The sequence below is a fragment of the Emys orbicularis genome, chromosome 17, assembly GCF_028017835.1.
Source record: "Emys orbicularis isolate rEmyOrb1 chromosome 17, rEmyOrb1.hap1, whole genome shotgun sequence".
In the NCBI taxonomy this organism is placed as follows: Eukaryota; Metazoa; Chordata; order Testudines; family Emydidae; genus Emys; species Emys orbicularis.
The window spans coordinates 4,117,609-4,134,497 of record NC_088699.1 but is presented as its reverse complement, the minus strand read 5'-3'; the positions used below and the strand labels follow the sequence as shown (position 1 = coordinate 4,134,497).

The window sequence follows — 16,889 nt, the reverse complement described above, 5'->3', positions numbered from 1 at the left end:
GGGCGGCCGGAGCCCTGGGAGGAGGGCGGCGAGCCCCGGCCGGGGCTCGGCTCTCCCCCCGGCGGCCAGAGCGCCGGGGGCAGGGCGCCGGGGGGAGGGCAGCCAGAGCGCCGGGGGGAGGGTGGCGAGCCCGGCTGTGGCCCCGCTCTCCCCGGCGGCCGGAGCGCCGCGCCGCCCCCCTCCAGGTGCCGCCCCAAGCACAAGCTTGGTGGGCTGGTGCCTGGAGCCGGCCCTGCTCCCCGCTGACCGGAGTAGCGCCCCGCTGAAGCCCTGGCCGCCCCCCCTTCTCTCTCTCCCCCCGCTAGCCGGGGCACGTCTGCAGCGCAGGGAGTCCCCCTGCACCCTGGCTCTGGCTGCCCCGCAGGGTTTCCCCCCCCCCCTGCTTTGGCGCTCTGGCCGCCCCGCAGGTTTTTGTTTGTTTGTTTGTTTGTTTGTTTTTTTGCTTGGGGCAGCAAAAAAGCCAGAGCCGGCCCTGTTAGGAACTCAGAAATTTAGGGAGACTCAGGACAGGAAGGGCTGTTGGTGTCACCCTGCAAGGAGTAACTAAGCTGCTGAAAGCTAGAGTGAGACCTGGTGCATGTGGGCAGGCTACAGGTGTCAGCACAGCATTAAGGCACCCCAGGGTTACAGGGCACGCAGTGACAGAACACGTTACGGGCCTGGGTGATCCTCAAAATATCACAGTCAGCTAGAGTGCTGACCTCCATACAGGAGAGTTAGTTGAGGCTATGGCCTAGTTGCAAAGATAATGGTGCAAGAGCAGCTGTTGAAAATAGAACAAACACTGAGAACAGAGCTGGAAACAATGACATTTGACTTACCGTTGTTTTTTTGAATATTGGGTGTCCAATCTTGCAGCCCATGGACGAGAGTAAATGTGCAGATGGTTTTGGCTGATCGCAATGAATCACAGTAGAGGATGGCTGTCAAAATAGTAGAAATGCTTTTTAATATAGAAGCAAAACAGACTGGAAGATTCAACTCGTTCTGCTGTGCACTCCCTCAAAATGAATTTCTAACCTAGGTGTGAATAGCTCACAGGTAACATCAGGAGTTAGGTGTTCTGGAGATCACAAGAGTTCTCCATTTAGGCACTGATAACATCACTGAGGTGTTCTGTTTATGGTTTCTTTTCAGGCCTCGTTTTAGGCATTTAGAGCAGGTATTTTCAATACAGGCTATGAGTCTCGTAAAAAAACGCCTTTTATAGGCAGGCAAAATTGATTCAAACGGCCAGAACACTTTATTTACATTAAACATGTTGGATTAGTGTGGTTGAGATAAATAACAAATACCCACATTTGACTGGTTTTAAAAAAAGTTCAAGTTACTCTATGGTCTCCATATATTGCAAAAGAAAAACACTGCAACGAACTCAACATACAGATTATAGCCTTGCCCTGAAGACAGTCCAGTCCTTCAAGACCTCCACTAACTCTATCCCTTATAAAAATTGATAAAGTAATTTAAAAGTCTCATCAGTTTTAACTTGAAAAATGGGGAAACTAACTGACCCAGACTCTCTAGTTCTGGCTATATTTTAGCAATAGCAAGCCCTTTGTGCTGCTGCAGTTTAATGCATTACAACACTACGCACTTTTCAGCTGTTCCATTTTATGTATGCCATTGCTGAATACACCCTAATACGGCTGGCTTACTCATGCAACATGAAGGCAGTGTTTGAATTTCATTTAAATTTTTTCATCATGCTGTAATTATGGCCTTAATATACTGAATAAATCCAAAGCTTATACTAGCCCAAGATCTGTTCTCCGTAATTCTGAAACTAGGAAGTTAGTATTTGCTTTCAGTGTTCCTGAACTCAGAAATAACCTTCCTATATACCCCAAACCTTAATTTAATCTGTTAACAGGAAGGGCCACTTGACTGGGACCAGAAAACTGCTGAAGGTCCAGGAATCTATGCTGAGTATCCTGTACCTCCTTGGGTTGGATCTGGAGCTCAGTTGCCACCCACTGTAAGAGCTCTTGATACTGCCTGTAGACCTCAGGCAAGGATGGAGAAGACTGAATAACCACCTCATCTAGCATCGGGAAGGAGTCACCTGTCCGCACCATTGGTCCCAGCAGATTTGGCTCAATTTTTTCTCTCTTGTACCCTGACGGAGCTGGTTGGTGTCAGCAAAGAGAGGGTAGGTGGGATTCATGCAGAGATCTGGAGTGTCTAGCATAGGGATCCCATGGACTCCAATGATGCCAGTAGGAAGAGTCAACCGGTTGAGGGGGATCCCATGGCATTGGGTACCACTGGTCCCCTGGATAATCATATCTGGGTGGAGAACAGATCTAAGACCTTCTGGAGCCTCCAGCTCAGCAGACGAGAAGGTAGGTTCCAGTTCAATCGGCAAGTCATCAGTACTGGTGGACGAATGCTCCAGCTGATGGAAATAGGGAGTATTTCCATCTCCTCCCAGAGGTCTGTCCTGGAGTGCAGGATGTTCCAATGGCTGGGACCGACAGATCCGGCGCATCCCTAGTTATGGTGGACAGCGGTTCCTTGCAGGGGCAGGCCAGCACCAGAGCAGAGTCTAAGTCTGTAGCTCCCAGACAGTGCTGATGGTGCTGATCCTTTGGTTAGTGTATCAGAACCCAAATTAGTACCAACGTATCCCTACTCTTTTGCGCCAGACCTTCATGCCCAAGAGGTCTGAGCAGACCTAAGTCCTTAGGAGTTGTGCACGAGGACTCACCAGACTTGGACAGAATGGGGGAGGGATCTTTTAGTTTAAAAGCAGATTTTTCCTTGCGTTTGAGAGTGCTCCTTGCTCCTAATGAGAAGCCTATCAATTCTTAGCAGCTCTGGCCTCAGCTCCTGTGCTCAGGCTCAGAGGGGCGCTGCTCACGCACGGAGGCCATTGTACAAGTTGGTCGCCTTGGCCCAGGTCTGGGTCTCAAGGCTTTCTCCACGAGATGTTTCTTTAGTCAGAGCTCTTGAGAGAGAAGGAGCAACAAATGTGGCACTTAGCGGAGATGTGAGCCTCCCCAAGGCAGTATAGGCAACACGGGTGTTTATTGCTCACAGAGAAGGAACCAGGGCAGAAGATCCCCCTTAAATCGCTGGTCTCTGGCCATAGTCCTTGTTCATTGGGAGAAGCTCCCCAAGTCAGGGACTCGGGTAGGACTAATTTACACTAACTAGACAAATTAACACTACTAAGAATAATAAAAAAATATTTACAGTATATACACAGGTTTTGAAGAATAAACACGGAAGTCGCTTCGGACACAGGATTCCAACTCAGGCTATGCAGCAGTAAGAAGGAACTGGAGCAGCATTGGTCCCCACCACCCTGTAAACTCTCCGTTCAGAGCACAAGGAAAACAACTGGAGGCATGAACTAACGGACCCGACTTGCTAGAAATGTTATCTCAGTCAGGCACACGGTGTCCATGCATACCCACATATGGAATACATGTAGGGACCAACACTCCAAGCACTATCTGGATCTCAAATCACTAAAAGGTTCTGTACAGCCCATAAAAGAAAAAAATTCTCACAACATTTATCAGTAGTTAAATAGCCTCACTAGGAAAAGTGAGACAGATGTTACATGAGTTGTTCAAAGTCCCAGCAAGTCAGTGGCAGTCAGGATTATAACTCAGAAGTTCCTGACTCCCAGTCCTGTGTTTAGTCCATTAGGCCACAGTGCTTCTGAAAGAATACAGTTTACTCATGCATAACTCCTGATAAAAGTATACAAGAGAGCCTTACCTATGTTTCTGTGTATGATGTGTCTTACTGTTCATTGATTTATTAATAAAGCACCTATAGATGAGCTTTACATCTTACCACTGGCCAAAAAGACATCCTTGGAAAATAAGCATTTATTTCAAGAGAATTTTCCTGGCCAGTGAGTGAAAAACAATGGATTCTGACCCTGGCTGTTCCTTACCATCCTGGTTTTGAACCAGACAGCCACTCCATGATCTCACCTCTGGGATCATCTTTTTAAACTGTAGATTTCTAGGGTATTTCAAGACCATGGTTGTCATGTAGGAGTCATCTCCGCTGTTAAGTAGAGAAATGTCCATGGTCAGCTCCTTGGTGTCCCCCACCACTAATTTCTTCCTATAAGCAGGCATGAGACATAAAACAGATGGGTTATACTTTATCAATGTTAATGTAACAAAGGGAGACATAAAACACAAATTATTTTAACAAAGTCCATATGTAATTTTATAGCAATACCAAGAACGAAATCTGTATAATAAAACCATTTCAACTCACTGAGTCTGACTTCTCAAGGTTAGGTTCGCAGCACAGATGGCTTTGTTATTACAGTCCTTCTTGTAAGGCAGCTGAAATTAGACAGAGGAGTGAGAGTCACTGTGATGGAGTCAGACTAGTTGGTCAGAACTCTGGTTTTAATGGGACTTTTTTCCCCCTCTTTTTTTTTTTTCCCCCTGGGAGGCAGCATATTAAAAACCACGTACACTCACATGTACAAGAACGCTTTCCCCAAAACCAGGGATTCGCATAACCCTATCTAAGGGGCAAAGCTGGAGTTGAAGAAACCTCTAGCAGTGACTCACTAACAGGTTGCTATTGAATTATGATGGGATTGCCAGAAAAGGGACTAATAGGAGGATTCACAGCAACATGAAATGCCTTCAGTGGTGACAAGATCAGCATTCTGAATATTTCCTCTGGGTCCCTTCGCAATCCAGCATTCTCAGCACATTAGAAAGAGATGCTAGTTATTAACCCTTCCATTCGTCCACTAGGAGTCATCTGAACCATTCTGTGGCTGAATCATGTAAGTTACTTTTTTATTATTCCCCTTTCATTGCTGAAATATTATTCTAGTTTTTGAATCAGTCTGACCATATTATTTGACTTACTCTCTCCCTATCTCAATTTATTTAAATGCAAATATCACTTTCTTACAAGGTACAGAGATGAAAAAAAATAAAAACTAGAAAAGTGAATTTCTAGAAATGCCATACAAGCTTCAAAATTAAAGTTTCATATGTGCAAGTCAGTTCCAAACACACTGCATGTTTTACAGATGAGACTGATTTGATTTTTCTGGAAGAACCAAATCAGGGGAAATGGCCAGTATTTATCATCAGCAATTTGATCCTCCAATATAAATCTAGCATCTATAGCTGATACTGCCATAGCAGTCCAATGATAATTAACCATTAGGTGATGGGTGCTTTGGTTGCTAGCAAATCAGTCTATCACCACTACCACAACTCAGATGATCAAACTGAATAGTAATATACCACTACGTAATGGTAAATGAGCACTCATTGCAAAGTATTGCCCTGATTCATCTAGATGGCATAGTTATTAGATATTGATTTGTGACTGGAGTTATCCATATTAATAAACAGGAAAATGCTGCCTCATCGTAGAGCTTTGCTGCATTTGTCAGAAACTGATTTAAATTCCAGACTGACTAGTTTCAAAAATAGAGCTAAATTAGCTAATAAGAATTTCCCCTGCTCATAAAATATAAACGAGAGACCATGATACAAAAAACACAGGTTAAAACCAGCTAATTAGAAGCTGAAACGCCCGAATTCGGATTTAGATTTTTTTCAAAATATAATTTAGAAGATATTTTAAAATACCTCTTAAAATAGAAAATTATACCACTTTGTTAATGCAGAAATCTTCATTCAAAGAATAGCTCTTAATACTACTACATAACATAGAGCTTTATATCTGCAAAAGCACTTCACAAACATTAACTAATGACTCCTCAACACCTTTCCAATTGAGGTGGGTTCTGTCCCCGTTTGGTAAATGGGTAAACTGAGGCACAGAGAAGGAAAGAACAGTTACTCACCTTCTCGTAACTGTTGTTCTTTGAGTTGTGTTGCTCATATCCATTCCAATTAGGTGGGTGCGTACACAGTTGTCAGAAAGTTTTCCCTTAGCAGTGCCCGTTGGGTCAGCTGTGGAGCCCCCTGGAGTGGCACCTCCATAGCGCTCTATATATGACCCTGCCAACCTGGCGCCTCCTCAGTTCCTTCTTGCCAGCTACTCCGACAGAGGGGAAGGCAGGTCGGTACTGGAATGGATATGAGCAACACATCTTGAATAATAAGTTACAAGAAGGCGAGTAACCGTTTTTATTTCTTTGAGTGATTGCTCATGTCCATTCCAATTAGGTGACTCCCAAGCCTTACCTAGGCGGTGGGGTCAGGGTTATGGAATCGCTGATTGGAGCACCGCTCTGCCGAAAGCTGCATCATCTCTGGCATGCCAGATGATGGCATAGTGAGAGGGGAACGTATGCACTGAGGACCAAGTCGCTGCCCTGCAGATTTCTTGTACTGGGACCTGGGCCAGGAACCCCGCTGACGAGGCCTGTGCCCTCATGGAACGTGCCGTAAGTGCTGGGGCTGGGACCTTGGCCAGCTCGTAGCACGTGCGGATGCAGGACGTGATCCAGGAAGATATTCTTTGAGATGAGACCAGGTGTCCTTTCATCCGGTCTGCTACCCCTACGAACAGCTGGTTGAACTTCCTGAATGGCTTAGTGTGCTCGATGTAGAATGCTAGTGCCCGCTGAACACCCAATGAGTGTAGCCTCTGCGCTTGACTACTGGCATGAGGGTTAGGAAAGAAAACGGGCTGTCTTGACTCGTGTGAAAATGTGACACGACCTTAGGAAAAAAGGCTGGGTGAGGCCTAAATTGCACCTTATCCTTGTGTAAGACCGTGTAAGGTGGGTCAGAGGTGAGGGCCTTCAACTCAGACACCCCGCGTGCTGAGGTAATGGCAACCAGAAGAGCTACTTTGTACGATAGATAGAGGAGGGAGCAAGTCACTATCGGTTCAAACAGGGGCCGCATTAGATTGGAGAGGACCAAGTTCAGGTCCCACACAGGGACTGGCCATCTAATCTGGGGATGAAGGCGTTCCAGGCCCTTGAAAAAACGTCCCACCATGGGATTGGCAAATACAGAGCATCCAGATACTCCTGGGTGGAAGGCCGAGAGAGCAGAGAGGTGTACCTTGATGGATGCTGCTGCCAGGCCTTGTTGATTTAGGTGTAGGAGGTACTCTAGGGTGAGTGGGATAGGCACCTGGATTGGAGGTGTGTGATGCTGGGCACACCAGCAAGTGAACCTTTTCCACTTAGCTAGATAAGTGGCCCTGGTGGATGGTTTCCTGCTGCCAAGTAGGACCTCCCGTACAGGTTCCGAGCACAGAAGCTCCATGGGGTTTAACCACGAAGCTTCCAAGCCGTGAGATGGAGGGACTGGAGGTCCAGGTGGAACAGGTGACCATGGTCCTGAGTGATCAGGTCGAGGTGGAGTGGCAACGCAATCGGGGCGTCCACTGACAGTTCCAAGAGCGTTGTGTACCAGTGTTGTTGATGCCACGGCGGGGCCACCAGGATTACTTCCGCTCTGCCCCTGTGGATCTTGAGAAGAACGATGTGCACGAGAGGGAACGGGGGAAAGGCATACAACAGGCGGCCACCCCAGGGTAGCAGAAATGTGTCCATGACCGAGCCTGGGCTGTGATTCTGGGAGGAGCAGAACATCGGGCACTTCCTGTTGCTGTGGGTGGCGAACAGATCGACCTGGGGAAACCCCCACCTTTGGAAGATGGAATGTATGACGTCCAACCCCTTACAGTAGTGGTCGGAAACCACCTGTGGCCTTGAATGATGTTTGACATGACTTGAAATTGTGTCTGCGGCAGAAACGCTCTTGCCTGCACCGAGTCCAGCACTGCCCCGATGAACTCTATTCTCTGGGTTGGTGATAAGGTTCACTTGTTCACATTGAGGAGGATGCCCAATTTCTCAAAAGTGGATCTGACAAACCAGACCTGAGATTCCACCTGCTCCCTGGTGTGCCCCGAGCAGCCAGTCGTCGAGGTGGGGCTATATCTGCACCTGTGTCTTGCGAGGGAATGCTGCTACGACTGACCTGCACTTGGTGCTAAACTAACAAAGGAAAACAAACATTAAATAAATAGAGCTCGGGAAACGAGGAGCGCTTTCTGAGCAAGACGCCACAGTTCCAACGACCGTCACTGGCGGCAAGAAGGAACTGAGGAGGCGCCGGGTCGGCAGGGTCATATATAGAGCTCTATGGAGGCGCCACTCCAGGGGGTTCCACAGCCGACCCGACGGGTGCTGCTAGGGAAAAAGTTTCTGACATCCATGCACGCGGCGCGCGCACACCTAATTGGAATCGATATGAGCAATCACTCGAAGAAGAACATCACTTGTCCAAAAAACAGGAGATACAGACTAACACGGCTGCTACTCTGAAACCTATCACTTGTCCAAAGTTACACAGTGAGTCAGTGGCTGAGTTGGGAAAAGAACCCAGGGACTAGATTTTCTCCATACCGGATATGGGTAACTCTTTGGGGGAAAATTGGGCCCCTGCAAGTACCTTTTTCAAGTCTCTGTAGATCATATTGCCTTTAGCTGGGGGTAGGGAAAAGACATGCACTTGCTAAGAAAAGCACAATGCCAAGGCTTCTTATGATAAAGGCTTTGAATATTGGGGAGCGAGAGGGCCAGTTGCTTCTAGGAATGTATTTTATTACCTGAAAATATGCCTCAGGTTCCTGGTATTTATCAAGCGTGGGAGCTGGATGATCCATGTTCTCATTGCTATTAGAGAGCTGGTAGCTGACTTTGAGAGTAATGCTAGAGAAACAGTCATAATCACACGGCTGTAATAAAACAAAAATAAGAAAAATGTGTAGGCATGACAGGTATATGGGGCTGTTAGAATGTAAAGCAGTGTTTGTACATCAGTGACTCTTTGTATAACTGGCCTATATCCTAACATGTAACTTTACAAATGCCATTAGACAATAAAGCACAGAGGAGCGAAAAGCCAGAAATGTCTGTTTGCTTCAGTTCTTAAAATCCTTGTTTCTAACAGACATGACGTTTCACTTGAACAATATTCCAATATCCCAGAATTCCAGGCATAGCCTTGGAATTAAATTTTCCTGTTCAGTTACTCAGAGATTCCCTTATTCATCAAGTGCTGCATGCAAGCTGTAGCAGTCAGCTGAAACCTATGCAAAATTATGCTGGAGTCCTGCCTGCTTCCAGTTACTTAATGGAGGAAGAGGGTGGGGGGGAAATATAACACTGAGCACTTGTATAGCACTTTTCATACATAGATCTCCAAGTAATTTAGAAAGGTATGTAAGTGTCGTTAGTTCTCTTTTACAAACTGAGACATGAAACGTTGATCTGATTCAAACCAGATCACACTGGAGTCAGTGGCAGAGCTGGGAATAATCATATGTACCATCCTTTGTCTACACCACATCTCTTAGTGTTACAAGTGCGACACACAGCTCCAAGAAGGAGCTGTTTCCCCTTGGCTGTTTTGCTTAGAACCTGAAAGCAAGTCTAACTGAAAAAATTAACCTCCATCCCTTCACAATCCATCTGCTGCTTCAAGATAGGTTCATTCTGAGGCAGATTCCATACCTAGCCCTTTCTGTTCTGTTTTTTTTTTTCCCCTGGAGCATTATGTGGAGAGAGCTCCAAGGAGAGCTACCACAATTGTCTCCTCAAAAGAGATGTGCAATGCAGGGGTGGCATCATTCACTGTGGTAGAAGTGACTCCATCCCAGCTTTGGAGCTAAGCGCCTAAATCACCTACCAGTATGTTGAGCAGCAGCTCAGCACACACAGGTCCATTGGCCTGCTTTTCTTGGCTCAGTGTGGATTTCTGATCCTCAAAATGGGCTCTCTTCTTCTTCATCCTCACATCCAAGTCCACAGTGTAGCGAATGGATAAATGCCAAATCTCTGGAAGCACAGATTGGGATTTTTTGTGAATTCAGAGACACCCTTCATGGGATCAATGAAACTAAAGTCTGTGAACAAAGTGCAATCAGAGCTCTAAATTGTATGGGGAAAGAGTGATGCCCACAAACCATGGGAAACAGATGCACTATTAGGTTTAGGCACGTTGCTACAGGAATCTTAAAGGCTTAGACTCAAAGACACAAGTTGAAGTAGGAATTAAAGGATTAAAGATGCATGAAACAAATTACCAAACGTGCTAAATTGAGCAACGGGATGAAATGGTTACTCACCCCGTGCAGTAACTTCTAGATTTGTCCCCCTATGGGCATTCCACTCTAGGTGCACTAGTGCCCCTGTGCCTAAGTGGCGCATCCATAGGGCACTACCCAAAGAACTTCTTGCTTTGTGTGTGGCGTCAAGCTGCTGCCAAGTGCACCTATCACAGCTCCACCTCCGGGATGTGAGGGATAAGCAATCACGAAGGATTGGTGGGATAACAAGCAGTACAGCAGTTTAGCGCCACATTCTCTACTGGAATAACCAGGTGCAACTTCACCAGCCACAATAGAGCTGCATCTGCTTACGCCAGCAGCGAATTTGGCTCCTTGATTTTTAGCAAGAGAAATTATTTCTCTTCATTAATTGTATATTGGAATGTGGCCCTGAAACATTATACATCTACGGTACAGAACGGCCTCTAGAGTCAGAGTCCCAAATCCTCATGACAGCCCCGGCCTGCAGCTTATGGTCTCATTATTATTCATATTTCATTACCTTGCAGGGATGCTTCTAAAGGTGAGCTCATATTAAAGCACAGTTCTGCAGTAATGATGCTATTGTTATGGAAAACGAATATTCCCTCCGGGGTGAATCTCATAGTGACATTAAATCTGACAACTGGTCTGGAGCTGGAGGGGAAGAACAGGAACTGATAAGCAAGTAGACAAGATGGACGTAAGTATAATTTCCAGACTGATGCTTTACAGGGGAAACATTCCAGGAGCACCTATCAACAAGGAGCAAGGGTTGTAAACTGGCTTTGTACTATTTCATTTGATATTCTCTGCCTTCTTGAAATCTCAACAGACAAACAGCGCTCGGCCAGACTGGTCTATTTCTAAAATGTCCAGCTTTGGCTGGGAATGTCAAGAATGCAGTGAAATCTCAAAATCCAAAGGAACAGACAATCTGAACCCACCAACGCTGTGGGCTAAGAGTTTCAAAACTGGGTTTCCATTTTTGTAGCTGTAATTGAATTGCAGGTGTAAATCTGGGTACTTGTACCTCTTCCAGGTTTCTAGGGCAACTCACGTAGATATTGGTGCAAATTCTCTAATTTTCATGTGCAGTTCATTTTCCAGGAGCAAAAATGCAGGTGCAAATTAAACTCATGCCTTGTGAAATGTACCCACCCCCCTTAAGATCATTGAGATGTCTAGGGACGGACTGAAGTTTGTAAGCTATTTACATGTCTAATGGACCTAAACTGCACATGCAGGATTGTGAGCACAAAGATAGGGGCCAATGAAGCCCTACATTACAATTGATTCAAGTTTAGTAACTTGTTTTTTCTGCATTGGAAGTTCAAAGGCAGAAGGTTTCTAACTTAACCTAAAGCCTTTACATAACAGAGAAAGATTTAGGAAACTTTTTTATCAACAGAATAACTAATACATGTCCCAGTGATACTTTAAACAATAATGGAACCACTAAACAACATCTAGGGTACAGGTGCAATCTCTACCTACCAGAGCACAGTTACATTTCCAAACGATCCCACTGATATATCTATGAGACCATCATCAGTGAAGTCAAAACCACCATCAATGGACTGTCCAAAATATTGGAGGCCTGGAGCAACTTCAGCTGCTCTTATCCTCTGTGGAAGGAAAAGATCAACACATTTAAGATGGGATATTTCTCCAGTTAACATGGGACTGCTCTGAGTGACACCCTGTGACATTTTTGACATATCCAGGATAGGGAACTAATCACTTAAGAATGGCCCTACTGGGTCTGACCATGGGTCCATCCAGCCCAGTATCCTGTCTTCCGACAGTGGCCAGTGCCAGGTGCCCCAGAGGGAGTGAACAGAACAGGTAATCATCAAGTGATCCAGCCCCGTCGCTCATTCCCACTTTCTGCAACAACAAGGAGTCCGGTGGCACCTTAAAAACTAACCGATTTATTTGGGCATAAGCTTTCATGGGTAAAAAAACCACTTCTTCAGATGCACTTCCTGCAACGGACAGGCAGACTTGCTAATGGAGGGTGTTTAGTCGGTAGGTGTGGAAGCCACATCCTCAAGTGAGCACTTTAAAATCATAGATCCATAGGGTTAGAAGGGACCGCAAAGGAAATCTCGTCTAACCCCTGACAAGATGCAGGGCTTTGCCAGCCAGCCGAGCTTAAGAAGCAGCTCTGCAGAGTCTCTTTCACACAAGTCACCTGGCACACACCTTCACGTTTCTCACCCATGCCTCCAATCTGCACTCACCATCGGTGGAGCATCTTTTGATCCACATACAATGAGATTGTTGAGTACCAGTGATATACTCTGGTATCTGCAGCATTTCTGGTAAGCAGGGAACTGCAGACCTGAGAATGAGTTGAGTCTGGTGGCTCATGAAAATTAGCCAATTCAAGCTGGTTTCAGATTAAAAGAAAAAGCCCCAGTGCTTTATCAAGCAAGCCACTTCTTTTTTCAAGGCTGATTCACTGTTTAATTGGTAATAAGGTGATTTTCCAGAGTAAAAGGAACTGCTCGTGCAAGAAGTGGAAAACCAGGCTGGATAAAAGCATGGGTTAGATTGCCAAAACACCCCTGTGATGCAGGAATTATTAACATGCCCATTTTAGAGATGGGTAAATCGAGGCACAGGGCGGCCAGGTGACTTGCTCATAGCTGCACAGAGTGTCAGAAATTAAAATAGAATGCAGGAGTCCTGACTCTGAACCCTCTACCACAAGCACATGCTCTTCCCCCTACCCCACATTTAACCCTCATTGCACATACGATTCACACAGGACTCCTCCCTACCTGAGAAAAGGTGCTCCTGATCCCATTCTTATCACCATTATAGATGTAAATGCTGCCAAAGGTAGAAGAATCCAAAAGTCGATCCTCAAGGGGGGCTCCAACTGCAATGTCCGCATATCCATCCCTACTGATGTCCCCAATGCTGGCCACAGTAAACCCAAACCTTGCAAAAGGAGATGGTGTCTGGACACTTAAGTGTCCCACCCAGGAGAAGTAACCATTCTGAAAAACAGCCAAGAGGTTATTCCTGCTGCTCCTGAAAGCAGGTTTTGTTTTTTTAATGGTAAGGATCGAAGGTGAACAACAAAGCTTTAAACAATAAATTAAAGAATTCCTCTGAAGGTCTGCTATTGGAGTCAATGAGAGCAGGAGCCGGGGTACATCTGCACTCTTACAAATAAAAATAACCAAAACATTGGAAATCAGCTGCTCCTACACTACTCACCAACATCCAAACACTACATATCCACCGTAGGATTTTATACTGCCTCCCATCGGAGTGCCTTCCAAGTCAAAGCAATAGCCAATTCCCCAGGTCTGCAGTCTGCTCTACAGTAGCTGAGAACGTCACATTCCCCAGACGGCTTCATAGAATAAGCCTCAATGTGTGTGGGGGGGTGCATTACTTGGCTTTTGACAGATGTCTTGAACGTGCTGTGAGGCCCCCAGCTGCTTTCAGCCACTCTAGAAGTGTCCTACGCAAGTTTCATTAGCTGCTTCTGACGCGGTGCTGAACACGGTTTGTCTGGGTCTACATTTTCAGTTAAACTGTGTTCAGTTCTGGTTCAGCTAAAACTATCAGCAGCAACAGGTCATCTTCCTAATGTAGACAAGGCTTAAGTGGTGTCAGCAACGTCATCAGCACTTGCAAGGTATACACAGAACACCAGGGCTCAGTGAGGAAACAAAGGAGGAAGTGATTGTCGAATATTTTGTTTTAAAAAGTATATGTATTAGTCTAGGCTAATCAATCCCCTGTGTTCTATTACTGATTTGCCAGTTTCAACAATTTTTCTTTTTAAACAAGAGTTTTGCATTCACTCAAAGTTTGGTTTCAGTTTAGTTTCTCTTTAATAGCTCAGTAGGTACAGCATGTTTTATAACACTGGATTTCAAAGCAGAGATGTAGCATGAACCATCTTCCTGAACTGTATGCTGTGCATCTTGTACACGAACTCAGCAGGTGGGCATGCCCACTGATCTACTTTTGGGGAACTCCCCTGGAAGCTGTTCCAACAGCAGTTGACATGTACATTAATTTAAAACAATCATTATAAGGAATGCTGTTTCACAGAGTGGTTATGGGGGATGGAAAAAAATGGCTACAAAATAATCAAAATAGAAAGATGCTTCATTCTATGGGACAGGGTCCGTAACAACGGGTGGGATGGGAGATGGAAACAATTTCACAAACTTCTATTTCTCATCATGCTGTGTAATAAATCTACACCAGGCCACAAAGCTATCGCCATTTCTATTACAGAGTTTCTCTTTCACAGTCCAGTAAATGAGACAGGACTGATTATTCTGTGGTCTTCTGATACAACAAGACAGTCCATGAGTTATGCATGGTCACCAAATGGATATAATTGAGAGACTATACAGGGAAAGCACCAAGGATAAGGGTTTTATTTGTCACCACTAGCATGTGGTAACAGAAGTATTTCAAGGAACTGGTGGGAAAGCTCCCACCAAGTCAGAACTGCTGAAGCCAGTGTCTTTACCTGAAGCCGATACACATAAACTCTTCCTTCTTCCCCATAGATGTGATAAAGCGGGGCTCCCACAAGAAGGTAGTCTGTCTCCCCATCCTGGTTCACGTCCACAGAGCAGAGTTCAGAGCCAAAATAAGACCCAACCTGCGCCCCAGAAAGAGAGTCAGGTTTTACACTGGAATTCTCAACAAACAATAACTTCATAATAATAGCCTTCTCTGGTGCCCTTTGCACCTGTCAGGGTGCTTTACAGAACTACACATTTCTGCATAGTCATCTGTCCCTCTGTCTATATATGGATCATTTCATGACTCCTATTATCACAATGCAGCCATCTTTGAGGAGGGCCCCAGTAACCGGAGTAACAGCACCAGTATCACTATCCAACAATTTCACAACGGGCGGTGGAGGATACACCTTTTCCAGTCGGAGTGACTGGATTTGTTTTTTTGAGGGGTCAGGTATCAGAATGCAATGATAGTCTAACCCCATTTATCTGAACCTCTTTCAAACCTCCCTCTTATCCAAACTGGGCTTACATCCTTTCCCCAGTCGTTTCCCTCAGCTATCTACAACACCAGTTGTCTGAATTTTTCTAACATCCCCAAAACTTTATGGATGATCTGCCTCTAGAAGAATGCAGGGGAAGTTCTGATTAGAGGAAGCACATGCTGAAAAATGGTCTGTAATGGCTGCCTTGCAATAAAGACATGTGGAGTCCATCTATTTCCACTGTACTTAGTGCTTTGTCAACCCACTTGATTGGCAAAGACTGAGCAAAGCATGGGTACCTGATCTCCTTGTAGGATTTGCTTTGAGCCATCTTTCTTAAACACCAGCACTTTCCCTGTCATGCTGTGCTTTGGAGCTCCAGCAACATACCAGGCACCGTCTTGTGCATTCACCACAGCCACGCTGTACCCTGTGCATTTAGACAATGAGCAGAAATGACACATGATCAATACAATGCTTTATCGCTGAGCCAAAAAGCCAATGACACAAACTTTGGATCTGGGGTTTTAGCTTGGCCCATCACAGGTAATGAAATTCAAATCTAGATCTGGAGCAGGAACCAAAAATCCACAAAGTTTGAGGCTGTGGTGGTCCATGGTTTTGGTCTGATACCATCTCACTTAAAAGACTGATTAGGAAATAACAGGAGATGGTAACTTGTCTGAGAGAAAAAGCCAACAAAGCTCGTAAGTCATCCCTTTTAACAGCTTGTAATGCCTGGTCTCTTGATTGAATTTGAAGCCGCAGTGCCCCAACGGGCAACAACAACTGTAGCAACAGCGTGTAAATGGCTCTGCAGTAGCAACACTCAACAAAATTTTGAACACATCCCTAGCATTTAATCACAGATCCTGAATGGTTATCTGAAATATACACATGTTGGTCCTGGCTTTAATTGCCTCTGGAGGCTGACAGGTTAAATAGCCATCATGAAGGTGAAGGAAGCAATACTCCCTGTGGGATGCAGAAAAAGGAAGTTCATGGGGTTTATGTGACAGGGAGAAGATAGGACAAGCATTATTATGCGGGTATATAAGACACACAGTCCAGGGCACCTAAAACTAAATGGAGAGATTTTTGAAGTATAATGATGTATCAGTGATAATGACCACTATGCTGCTGGGTAAGAGGGAAAGTGCTTCCCCCAGAGTCCCTTTCCCAGCTGCAGGAAATAAAGATCCAGCCGGTTCCTGTGAGATTTGCTGTTCTTTGGGTTAATGCTTTCAACGCTGGCACATTGTCCACTAAACACCATCCACACATTGGTATATTTGGCCTGAACCTCCTCCCATTAACTATACTGGGAGCAGGATTGGAGCCACCACCTAATCAGATTGTCCCTGGGGTGGCGGGGGGTGCTATTTACCTAGGTAGCCGAATTTTGCTTCTTTTGCTTCTTTAGATTCGTTCAGGAAAGTGGCCGCCTTGGTTACCCAATCGTACAGCAGAACTCCACCGGACCAGTCATAGGCCCCCACAGTTCCAACCAGTATGTGCTGCTGCAGAGTTCACATAGGGAAAGATAGAAGAGAGGAATGAATGATACTCGTTTGCCTCTCTCTCGCACCTTGTGCCCAAGGATCTCAAAGCACTTTAGCAAATATCAGTGTTTTCAGCCCCACCGCTCCCCCAGGAGCTAGACTGGCACTTCTATCCCCATTCCAGAGAGGGGAAATCTGAGGCACACAGAGGTGAGGCAATCTACCCTATGATCAGATAAAAACCAGCAGTGTGGGAAACAGAATCTAGATCCCTGCCCTGACTCCGAGGTGTCTGCATGAAATAGAGTTAATTTTGGTAACGATTCAGCAGTTACTATCAAGTAGGAGCTGATATGTGC

The 16,889-nt window shown here is 45.5% G+C and overlaps 1 protein-coding gene across 1 annotated transcript in view; it reads right to left on the bottom strand.

Moving 5' to 3' along the window:
• ITGAE (integrin subunit alpha E) overlaps positions 1–16,889 on the bottom strand; it is a 47,599-nt gene that overhangs the window by 15,736 nt on the left and 14,974 nt on the right. The window contains 11 exon segments of the mRNA XM_065418268.1: positions 822–923; positions 3,954–4,089; positions 4,249–4,319; positions 8,551–8,679; positions 9,633–9,781; positions 10,556–10,689; positions 11,530–11,660; positions 12,822–13,043; positions 14,546–14,680; positions 15,328–15,458; positions 16,416–16,548. Coding sequence (XP_065274340.1) covers positions 822–923; positions 3,954–4,089; positions 4,249–4,319; positions 8,551–8,679; positions 9,633–9,781; positions 10,556–10,689; positions 11,530–11,660; positions 12,822–13,043; positions 14,546–14,680; positions 15,328–15,458; positions 16,416–16,548 — 1,473 coding nt within the window.